At 43.9% G+C, this 10,706-nt stretch overlaps 1 protein-coding gene and 1 non-coding gene across 3 annotated transcripts; one reads left to right on the top strand and one right to left on the bottom strand.

Moving 5' to 3' along the window:
* Positions 1-2,635: 2,635 nt before the first annotated feature.
* LOC114223629 (melanoma-associated antigen B18-like) lies at positions 2,636-3,652 on the top strand. 2 transcript variants are annotated; one of them, XM_088028504.1, is made up of 2 exons: positions 2,636-2,745; positions 2,902-3,652. In XM_088028504.1, exons 1-2 carry the CDS (start codon positions 2,636-2,638, stop codon positions 3,650-3,652), a joined length of 861 nt encoding a protein of 286 aa, XP_087884630.1. The 2 variants fall into 2 exon arrangements, with proteins under 2 accessions (XP_087884630.1, XP_027978425.1); XM_028122624.1 differs by having other exon boundaries at positions 2,636-3,652.
* A 5,839-nt stretch (positions 3,653-9,491) lies between these two features.
* LOC114223645 (U8 small nucleolar RNA) lies at positions 9,492-9,620 on the bottom strand. Its single transcript, XR_003612208.1, has one exon. It is a non-coding gene; the product is annotated as a U8 small nucleolar RNA (small nucleolar RNA).
* Between the last annotated feature and the right edge of the window lie 1,086 nt (positions 9,621-10,706).

The following is a 10,706-nucleotide window of genomic DNA, read 5'->3' as shown; positions in this document are numbered from 1 at the left end:
ACATTACCACAAAGGAAACAACAGATGTTTTGTGCCTCCTAATGGAATTAACACAATGTCATTTCAGGAGTGATTTTGCCAACAAAGAGACAAATATTTAAATAAACCCTAATCTGAACAAGCTTCCTATAACTACTGAAGATAAATGATACTGAGCATCAGGTATATTGAGTTATTTTATCCTTTGTAATGTTATATGTGATGGGGAATTTTCTATAATAAAATGATTTTATTATAAATATGTCTTTACATTTGAAAACCCAAGTAAAATGGAAGCATTTGTAGCAAAATATAAATCACTAAACAGGTCCATAAAGAAATATAAAACTTTCATTGACCGATAGAACCTGAAACTCAATCCTGATATATTTTCAGGGCACATTTTGCCCTCAAACTGTACCAGGATCAGCCAGGTTGAAAGGTCCGTTACACCAAATGATGAAGGAAAAGCTAATCAGCACTTTAAGTAAGCTCTTACAAGCTGTACAAGAAGATGGGAAATTACTCAACCACTTTAACAGGCTAACTGTCCTTGATACAGAAACCAGATGAGTGTGCCCCAAGAAAAAAATACTTGAGTCAAGCTTACTCATATACATATTCTAAATAAATTCATAGCATATCCAGTACATCAGCGAATTGAATGAAGAAAGAGGCTGTGTCCAAGGAACGCAAAGATCATATGACATTAGAAAAAACTGTGAATTAGTTAACAGAGAGAGAAGAGAAAGCATTTTATCATGTTCTGAGAGTAGAGAAAAAGACCTTTGATAAAAATTCAACACCAGTTCGTGCCAGTAACTGTTAACAAACATATTAGAATAGAATTTCCATATTCTAAAATCAACAGCACACATACGTAAGTGTGAAATGTTAAAACATTCCCCCTGAAGTCAAAACAGGATATGGAGGTGTGGTACCATTTCTACCGTTCAAACCTGGACTGGTTTGTGGAGCCAGCATATAGCCATACATAGGAATACCAAAATAAAAGTTATGGATTATGAAAAGAGATAATAAGATCCCCTAATTAAAAACTCCAAAGAAATTGGCTGTCAAATATTCAAATTGTATAAGGAACTTCAGGAAACTGATGTAGAACACTACAGCAAAATCAGAAGTCTAGCCACACAAAATAAATAAAAGAATATATCATGGAAAATATACCATTCAAAACAGTGCAATATCCAAAATATACCTAAAAAAAGAACTAAGAAATATGTACATGATCTTTATGAAAGCAAATATTTAAAAAAGTTACTAATAGACTTAGGTAAAAGAAGTCTCAAATAGAGCAATACACCACGCTCATTTTTTTTTTTAAGGTTTTTTATTTATTTATTTATTTATTTATTTGAGAGACAGAGAATGAGAGATCGAGAGCACAAGAGGGAAGAGGGTCAGAGGGAGAAGCAGACTCCCTGCTGAGCAGGGAGCCCGATGTGGGACTCGATAGTGGGACTCCAGGATCATGACCTGAGCAGAAGGCAGTTGCTTAACCAACTGAGCCACCCAGGTGCCCTACACCACGCTCATTTACAGTAAGCAGAATATTGTACGGATGTCAATTCTCCTTAAATTATTTACAGATTTCTGCCTTACCTGATGGATTTGGCTTCGGATCAGCAGAAGAGACATAGCCCAGCACCAAGTCGTCAAGGTATGACCCTGAATAAAGACTGAGATGAGAACCCACCCGAAAAGAAGGGGCAACAGAGAGGTGGTTCCCGGTCCCAGTCCCGGTCTGTCCCCATCAGTCTTGTTAGGTCTCAGTCATGGCTGCTCGGCTCTGCTCCCGCTTTACTCCCTACTGGGGGTTCTGAGGGAAATGAAAGCCATGGTCTGATGTGAGCTAACTTCACTGGAGGAAGAAGTCCCAGGCCCTGCCTGACAGGAGTCAGGAAGGACCCCTATTTGACTTCCACATAATTCCTCTGCTACCACGAGGGAGAGGAGTCCTCCAGAAACCCACGCGAGCTTTCACGTTGGGAAGTCCAGGTGGGCGTGGCCGGAAGTGCTCACCCTGATTTCCGCTCTAGGTGCCGCGGAGCCTGAGTTCTCGGTGTGAGAGGTGTAGAGGTGTGTGGTCTCACGCCAGCAAAAGGAGGAGTGCCAGGACTGGACAGGTGTCGAGGTGAGTAACTTGCTAGAACTGAAGAGATGCATTCCTTTCAGAACTGAGGTGGCTCAAAGAGCCCCGCGCTGTTCTGGCATGCCCCACCCCCACTGCCCCGACCTCGTGGCTGCAGTGTGGCTGTTAAGCTTAACGGCCCCTCACTTCCGCGTTGGGTATTTGTGGGATGGGAGGTCTTTTTCTGAAGGGGCAGCCTCAAGTCAGCAGGGGGAGGTTTCAAAAGACCAATCAGGAGTCCAGTTTAGTATGCGGAGTTAGAACTGAGGTGACAAGCCCCCACAGAAGAGAGGAGGTGTATGGAGTCCTGTTCACCCCTCTTTTATGGGTTCCTAAAACAGTACCCTTAAGGGAATAAGCAGAGGCACCTTTTCTTGGAGCCCAAGTAGAATATCCTTATCGAGGCTATGCCCACCATCTCCTCTTCCATATTCTAGGGTGACCTCTTTATCAGACTAACTGCTTGCACCTAACTCCTGCCTGCTATCCCCGACCAGAGTCACCATGCCTAGAGGTCAGAAGAGTAAGCTCCGTGCCCGTGAGAAACGCCGCCAGGCCCGTGGTGAGACCCAGGCTCTGAAGGATGCTCAGGCTACTGCAGCAGCAGCAGGAGAGTCCCCCTCCGCCGCCTGTCCTCCCTCTGGGGGTAGACCTGCTGCTGCGACTCCTAGCCATCCTCAGGGAACCGCATCTTCCACCAGTGCTGATGCAGCTCTTTCATGCATCAATTCAGATGAAGATGCCAGAAGCCAAGATGGGGGAAGCCCCAGATCGTCTGATGGCACTCAGGTCTCACGCAGAGACCCATTAAACAAGAAGGTAGTTTTGTTGGTGCACTTCCTGCTGGAGAAGTATCAAAAGAAAGAGCCAATTACGAAGGCAGACATGCTGAAGCTTGTCCTCAAAAAGTACAAGTATCATTTCAATGAGATCCTCAAGAGAGCCTCTGAGCACATGGAGCTGGCCTTCGGGATTGATTTGAAGGAAGTGGATCCCATCCGGCACTGCTACACCCTCATCAGCAAACTCGACCTCACCGTCGATGGCACGATGCATGAAGAAGAGAACATGCCCAAGACCGGCATCCTGATGATTGTGCTGGGTGTGATCTTCATTAGAGGCAACTGCGCCCCTGAGGAGCAAGTCTGGGAAGTCCTGAATATGATGGGCGTCTATGCTGAAAGGAAGCACTTAATCTATGGGGAGCCCAGGAAGATCGTCACCCAAGATTTGGTGCAGCTAAAGTACCTGGAGTACCGCCAGGTGGCCAACAGTGATCCTCCACGCTACGAGTTCCTGTGGGGCCCGCGAGCCTATGCCGAGACCAGCAAGATGAGAGTCCTGGAGTTTTTAGCCAAGATTCATGATACCGTCCCCAGTGCCTTCCCGCCGTGGTACGAAGAGGCTTTGAAAGATGAGGAAGAGCGAGCCCGAGCCCGAGCCGCAGCCAGGGCTCAGACCGCTGCCATGGCCAGGGCACGCTCCAGGGCCTTGACCAGCAGCTTCTCCCACCCTAAGTGACGTGGGCGGCTGGTTGAACAGGTGCGTCACCGTTCTAAGAGCGGAGGGCCAGGGCGGGGCTGGAGAAGTGTGTGTCATCTTTGCGTTCCTCCTGTATGTCAGTAACGTGGAGTTTCACTCTTTGTTTTTTGTAGGTTTTATATCAAATGTTGAAGCTTGAAGCAGATTGTTTTCTTTGTGGAAGGAAAAAGCAGTCAACATTCTAAGGAATAGATGGCCAGAGTGGGTCTGGAAGGAACACAGTGAATATCGTCTTTGTGGTCCTGCTATATCTCATAAACTTAAAGGTTTTGTTCCTTTTCTTGTTTCTTTCTCTTTTTTTTTCTCTCTCTTCCTTTTGCTTTCTTTTTCTTTTATGTTTCAAATGTTATTTCTTTAACAGAAAGTTTATATAATTTTCGAATCTAAATTTATTAATGATTTTTGTTGTTTGTGGCTGTTTAATAGATTTAAGATTAGGTGTTTTATTATTTAGTAAAACAAATTGGGAAACCTTTCATATTTACCAAAACAGAACAATGAAACATGGCGTTGTAACAGGCATTCCCTAGGAAATGCGAAAGAATTTCGCAGTAAAATTGCTGGGATCAAAAAAAGGAGGGGGGAGAAGTAAAAGAAGTTCTGTTCTTGGTTTCCCTTATACTTTTTAGTCTGTTGTTCTGTGAGGATAGAAGATGCATACATGGATTTGTTTGGCTTATTAAAGAATGGAGGAGAAATAAAATGCTTAAATAGTAGAATTCATGCTTGCTGGGTCATTTGTTTTCCAGATACTAATTGAGTGTCTGCTCTGTAAAAGTTAGTGTTAGAAATGGGGAAGCTAGGATATAAAACACTCCTGGCCTTAGACTGTGCAGTCCAGGGACAGTAATCATATAGAGAAGATGGAGAAGGACCCTCTGAGACCTAAAGGACCAGTAAGAAGGAGTAAAGAGGTAAGGAGGCAGGGAGACGGTTGGGAGAAGGGGGACGGGGAGGGTGTCTGGCTGAGCAAGGAGGTGTCAATTCCCTGAAGAAAGGCAGCTTGGGATTTTTAGGCCACTCTGAGCCCCTCGGCAGGATAGACTGTTCATTTAAGCTCCATGGTGGGCCACATGGGACTGTGGGACTGGTGAGCTGAGGCCAGACAGACCGATGGTTTCCCAGTGTTGGAGGGCATGAAATGCACGCCTGCTTCTATGTTTCTTTGGTACCCTCGGCAAACCCGAGGGCAACCTCCTCCACAGGCAGAAATGGAAGGTATCCTGTGTTCTTGTTCACGGCCAGTTGGACAAAGAGCACAATCTCATTGTTTTAGGCAGAGCATCTTCAGGGAATATCTAATAAAGGTGCTACTCCTTTGAGGTGGGATGTTGAGAGGTTTCTCTTTGCTCTGAATTGGTTGGAGAACCAGGTCCCAGTGCATTTATAGGGCATTTTAATTAGATTATCGGGACTGATTTGGCAAATTCTAAGGGAGGATCAGATTTTTGGTGGTGGTGAAATGAGTGAAAACAGGGGTGCTTTGGCTGGAAAGGCACCTGGGAGCGAAGGTCTTGGTCCTTGACACATTCTGGGACATCGGAGTTGCCTCTGGCTGGGGGAGACTCTTCTACCCCCAAGTTAAGTAACTTATCCTGAACTGGGAAAACCTTCTTTTGTTTTACTTGCTAAGCAGCATTATGGGTTAATTTGGTATTATTTGTCCTAGAAAGCTGCATATTCTGTGATCTCTCCTGAATTAAAAAATAAATCTCAAAAAATTAAAATAAATCTCCCCAGAGGGGAGGATGGTATCGTCTGCAGGTTAAAACAAAACAAAACAAAAAACCCTCTGATAACTACCATTTATTGAAGGCCTACTATTTTCCAGTTACTCTGCCAAGTGCCTCGTACCCGTTACATTTATTCCAGTAGTCCCACAGGATGGGGCTTATCAGACATACTTCGCAGCTGAAGAACTTGTAATTTTTCAAGTTCACATGGCTGATAAATAGCAGAGCTAGGACTCGATCCCTGGTTATATTTGACTGGGGCCCACACCTTTCCATTCCTCCAGCCTGAGGCGACATTCTGTCTCTTCATTTTCTATTCTGCTCACTAGTCCAAGGTGTGTCACAGGTCATTAAAAACCCAGATGCGCTAGCCACGGTGCGAGAAGTAGTCCTGGGGAAGGAAGGCGAAGGTGAGAAGAAAGCACGATTTGGGAGCTGTCTGTGCGCTTCGTTGAGCGAGGCTCCATCTTGTCCCAGCACTTGCCTGCAGTGCAGCCCTTGTGCCCTAAGTGTTCTCCAGTGTGCCCTCCTGTCCGAAAAGGAACCTCATTTGCTGACCAGCTCTCCACTGTGTCTGCTGGAGGCTGCGCCCAGCTGCCGGTGATACAGACAGTCCTGAATCACCTGCCCTCCCCTTAGAGCCTTCCACCTCCCTGCAAGTGGACCTCGGAGGTTCCATCCCTCAGTGGAGCCATAGACCGTGAAGTTTAGATACTGGATTACCACCCCTCCCATCCCTACAACAGTCTCGAAGTGTATTCCAAATGAGCTGGTGGTTAGAGTCTTGCTTACAGAAGATCCTGGTTCTTGGAGTGTAACTGAAGTTAGATAGAGGGTTCTGTAAACACAGATATTGTCAGTAGGATTTTGCAGGAGTGTGGTGTTTGAGACTGGCCACTGAACACACACACCAATGACTGAGCTTACATAGACGGTCAGTACTCAAAGCCTCCCTTGTAATTTGTTAACCGTGGAAATCACTGTGCAGCAAACATCTACTGAGGCTGAATTCCTCAGAACCCAGTTTTTCTAAGGGGAAAAAAATGGTTTCTTGACAGACATCCTATCTTGGAACAGCAAAGACTAAAATAATTTGCCCTTCTTCTGCCTCTTATCTCGGTACTTGCCCCAGAGGAAAATGCTGGTTTGTCTTTGGGCCTCCTGGCATCTGTCAAAGTGTTCTGCACGTTCAGTCATGCTAAGGATTGCCCAGTCTCACAAGTGTTAACCATGCTTCCATAGAAGGAGACAATTCTCATCCTATAGAGATTCTAGAATTCATTTAGGAGGTGAGTTCAGAAAGGTGCCGTTGAGTGCAAAAGGTGAGCCCTCTTTTCTCAGATTTTACAGGATCCTTTTGAAAATTAAATGTGATCCAGTCTTTTGAAAGCACCTGCCACATAGCAGGATTGGAAAAAAATGGAAGAATTGCAAGGCAAACTGGCCTCCAGGAAGAGGGTTATTTTCATAACAAATTCTAACAGTTGCTCTTTATCAAGCACCTACCGTGTGACAATTTATGAGAGGGGCTGCAAGTGCTCACGGGCATTGTGTCTTGGTCTTCTTCCTGGGCTGACGGGGAGACTACATGCCTACCCTACTTAGGAAGGGTCATGCGACTACCCTTGACACTGAAATAAGAACAGACACAGTGTTTGTTGCCTCCAGGCCAAGATATTTGAGAGCCAGTATGCCTCCTCCAGGCTTTCTGTTTCATTCAGCAGCAAACCCGGAGACCCTTGTTGAGAAGTGGAGCCATTTGATGGGAGCCACCTGGAGCCCTGCGTCATATGACAGAGGAGGCTCCCGCCAACCCACATCAGGCTATGCGTATGACAAACAAACTTCTGTTGTTTTAAGCCTTGGCAGGTTTGCTGTTGGATCAGCCATCAGTCTCTCTGATTAATGCACAGCTACTCCCTTTGTGGTGAGATGCATTTAAATATTTTAATAACAAAGGTAATAGTACATATGTTCTTCTAAAAACTTCGAACAATACACATAAATTACAATCTCCCCTTTCCTCAAAATTCAGCCCCCTCCTCAGAGGTAATCACAATGAACAATCTGATGTGTGTCATTTTTAAGCTGACCTGAGGCTTTTTCTTACGTAGATGAAGCCTGCATTATGTAGATGAAGCCTATATTTTAGAAGGTGAGTAAAATATCTTGAATATATTTAATAATATATTAAAAATAAATATATTGAATTTTTAAGATTTGTCATTAACAGTGTACATATTGTTCTGCCTCTTAACCTTGACTTAATAAAATGAACCCAAGATATTTCCATGACAGGACATGTAGATCCACCACCCTCTATTAACTGATCCCTAGATTTCTTTTTGCTTTTAAAATAGCCTTATTGAGATATACAAAAGCCAGCTCATACTTTATAGTTTGATGAATTTGGACATATGTATACGTCCATGGAATCATCGTCACGATCAAGGTAACAGACACATCCATCACCTCCAAAAGTTTCCTTGTGTCCCTTTGGTTATTTGTTTTTCTAAAAACACGTCACATGAAATCCCTCAAAAAAATTCTGTGTAATAGATTACTGTTAACTGTAGGCCCAGTGTTGTACAGCAGATTTCTAGAATTAATTCATCCTGCATACCTGAAACTTTCTATCAATGGAACAACTCCCCGTGTCCCAGGCCCTGGTAACCACAGTTCTATTTTCTGATTCTACAAGTAGGACGACTTTCGGTGCCCCATGTAAGTAGAACCACGCAGCAGCTGTCTTCCTGTCACTGGCTCATTTCACTTAGCATGGTGTCCTTCAGGCTTACCCGTGCCGTCGCAAATGGCAGGATTTCCACTTTTAAGGCGGAATAATACTCTTACTGTGTTGACCCAAAATGAACAAATCTTTTTTTCTTTTTAATTTTAAAGGAAAAGGAAAAGAGTTTTATTAGAGCCCAAGTTGGGACAGCTGCCCTGGATACACAGTCTTCAAAAAGAAGAGAGCACTTCAGGGAAAGAACATTTGGTGCAGGGTTAGATACGATTTTTTTTACATAAAGAGTTAGAAATCATCACGACAAAGGACATTACAGAAAGTTATAGACTTTATCTTATGTTTTTAGTATGTGCAAGGCTATATGACTTTCATCTTATGGGAGCCAGGGAGGTTTTGTTTTGTTTTTTTCCTTTATGTTTGGAATGTTCCTTTCCTCATTGTTTTAGTGAAGCAGATGTACAGTGTGCTCAGGGCAGAAATAGAGCTCATGTTTCAAGGTTTTGCTGAGTCATTTTGACCTTGGTGAATGTTGAAGTAAAGCTTCTGAGGGAGCCTAGGAGCTAGGAGCAGGGCCCACAAACAAGACAAGTTGAAAATTTCCTTTATCAACTGTGTGTGTGTGTGTGTGTGTGTGTGTGTGTGTGTGTGTGTGTGTGTGTGTCAATGTGTGTATATTTACTGAAACACATGGGGCGCCTGGGTGACTCAGTCAGTAAAGTGTCCGGCTCTTGGTTTTGACTCAGGTCATGATCCCTGGGGTTGTGGGATTGAGCCCTGCATGGGGCTCCGTGCTCAGCGGGGAGTCTGCCTGAGATTCTCTCTTCCTTTGCACGTTCCCTGACTTCTGAACATGCTCTCTCTAAAATAAATAAATCTTAAAGATATATAGAAATATATATATATTTATATTTATCACATTTTCTTTATCCATTTCTCTTCAATGGACATTTAGGTTCTTTCCATAACTTGGCAATTATTGTGAATAGTACTACCAGGAGGGTAAAAATATAGGTATCTCTTTGAGGATCCTGAATTCCATTCTTTTGAGTATTTATACCCAGGAATGAGATTGCTGGATCACATGGTAGTTCTATTTTTAATTTTTTGAGGAACTTCCATGCTGTTTTCTATAGTGGCTGCACCATTTTACATTCCTACCAACAGTGTGCGAGGGTTCAATTTCTCCACATTCTTGCCAACACTTTCTTAAATATAATAACCATCCTGATATGAGGTGATATTTCATTATGGTTTTGATTTGCATTTCCCTCATAATTAATGATGTTGAGCATCTTTTCATAGACCTTTTGGCCTATTGAAGGAGACCTCGTCAGGAAGAAGATAGGAGCAATCAGGGCATTGCAAGTCTTGATTACACAGAGACGTTAATCATGTATTGTTGGAAACTCCAATCATCTAGTTCCAAGCCAAGAGAAAGACCACGTAAGGATCATCCTACTTATGTTTGTGCAATAATTAATTTAACCATTCTCCTCCTAATGGACATATAAATTGTTTCCCATTTGTTGCTATGATTAACAGGACTGAAATCAACATCTCTGAACATGAAATCTTGGGCAAATGTGCCCGCTCTCTCATAGGAAAGATGTAGCAAAGTGCAAGCCTGATTAAAGCGGGTGAGTATGAAGATTGGGAAGTTTTACAAGTATTGTTGCCCCTCTGTTCCAAAAATGCTCTACCACTTCATAGTCTGTCCAGTTAATGTGTGTGAATGCCTTACATCCTCCTAGGCGTTTTATTCATCATACTTTGAAATCATGGTCAAACTTTGGGGTGAAAGATGGTCTCCATATTGTTTTACTTTTTATTTCCTTTTTTCCAAACAGGTTGAATATAAAACTCAATGAATCCCTTACCCCTATAGAGTGGGATTTCTGCATTAATGTCTTGAGTGCCTGGATTTTTCTCGGTATACTTTATTTTGAAAAAGACATTCCTCCTTTACTTGTAAAAGCAAGGACTTGACAGAAGGATCAGTTGCTGAGCAGTGGAGCCAGGCAGGACACCCTGAGCTAGTGAAGGTTGGAGGTCAGAGCAATTGCCAGAGCCCATGAGTGAGAGACCACCTGTAAAACCTCATCTAGAAGAGCCCAGGGCAGGTTGGTGGTCCGCATTCTGGATTGAGGGTTGAGCATAAAGCCGACAAAGAACCGTAAGAAGAGCTGGGAATGTGGGTAGAGGGTCCAGGAACTGTTAATAGGCTTGGCAAATCTTCAAATTGCCACCACCAGCTGAAGTTGTGAGGTGGTCTCAGTGGGCAGGTCTACTGGATGAAAGGACTAGAGGTGTGCCAGATACCCCACCCTGCCTCTGAAATCTCCTTGCCCAAAGTCAGGCAGACCACAGACGGCTTTCCTGCATCAGGTGGCAATGCTGCATGCTGGATCCTGGCAGGGCTGTAGCCCTTGGCTGCTGTGGGGCTCACTGCATCCCCACCAGTGTCGCAGGCGGGGCAGGTTTGCTAAGTGATGACAGCTGAGATGGGCCAAGAGTACCAGTGAGCAGTGGGAGGGGCCTACCACTGCAGGGA

Source organism: Eumetopias jubatus, unplaced genomic scaffold (genome assembly GCF_037043125.1).
Source record: "Eumetopias jubatus isolate StellerSeaLion01/CBP00866 unplaced genomic scaffold, mEumJub1_p1.0 scaffold_11, whole genome shotgun sequence".
Lineage (NCBI taxonomy): Eukaryota > Metazoa > Chordata > Mammalia > Carnivora > Otariidae > Eumetopias > Eumetopias jubatus.
Note: the sequence above shows the minus strand (reverse complement) of the source record. Positions and strands in the feature narration are given on the sequence as shown.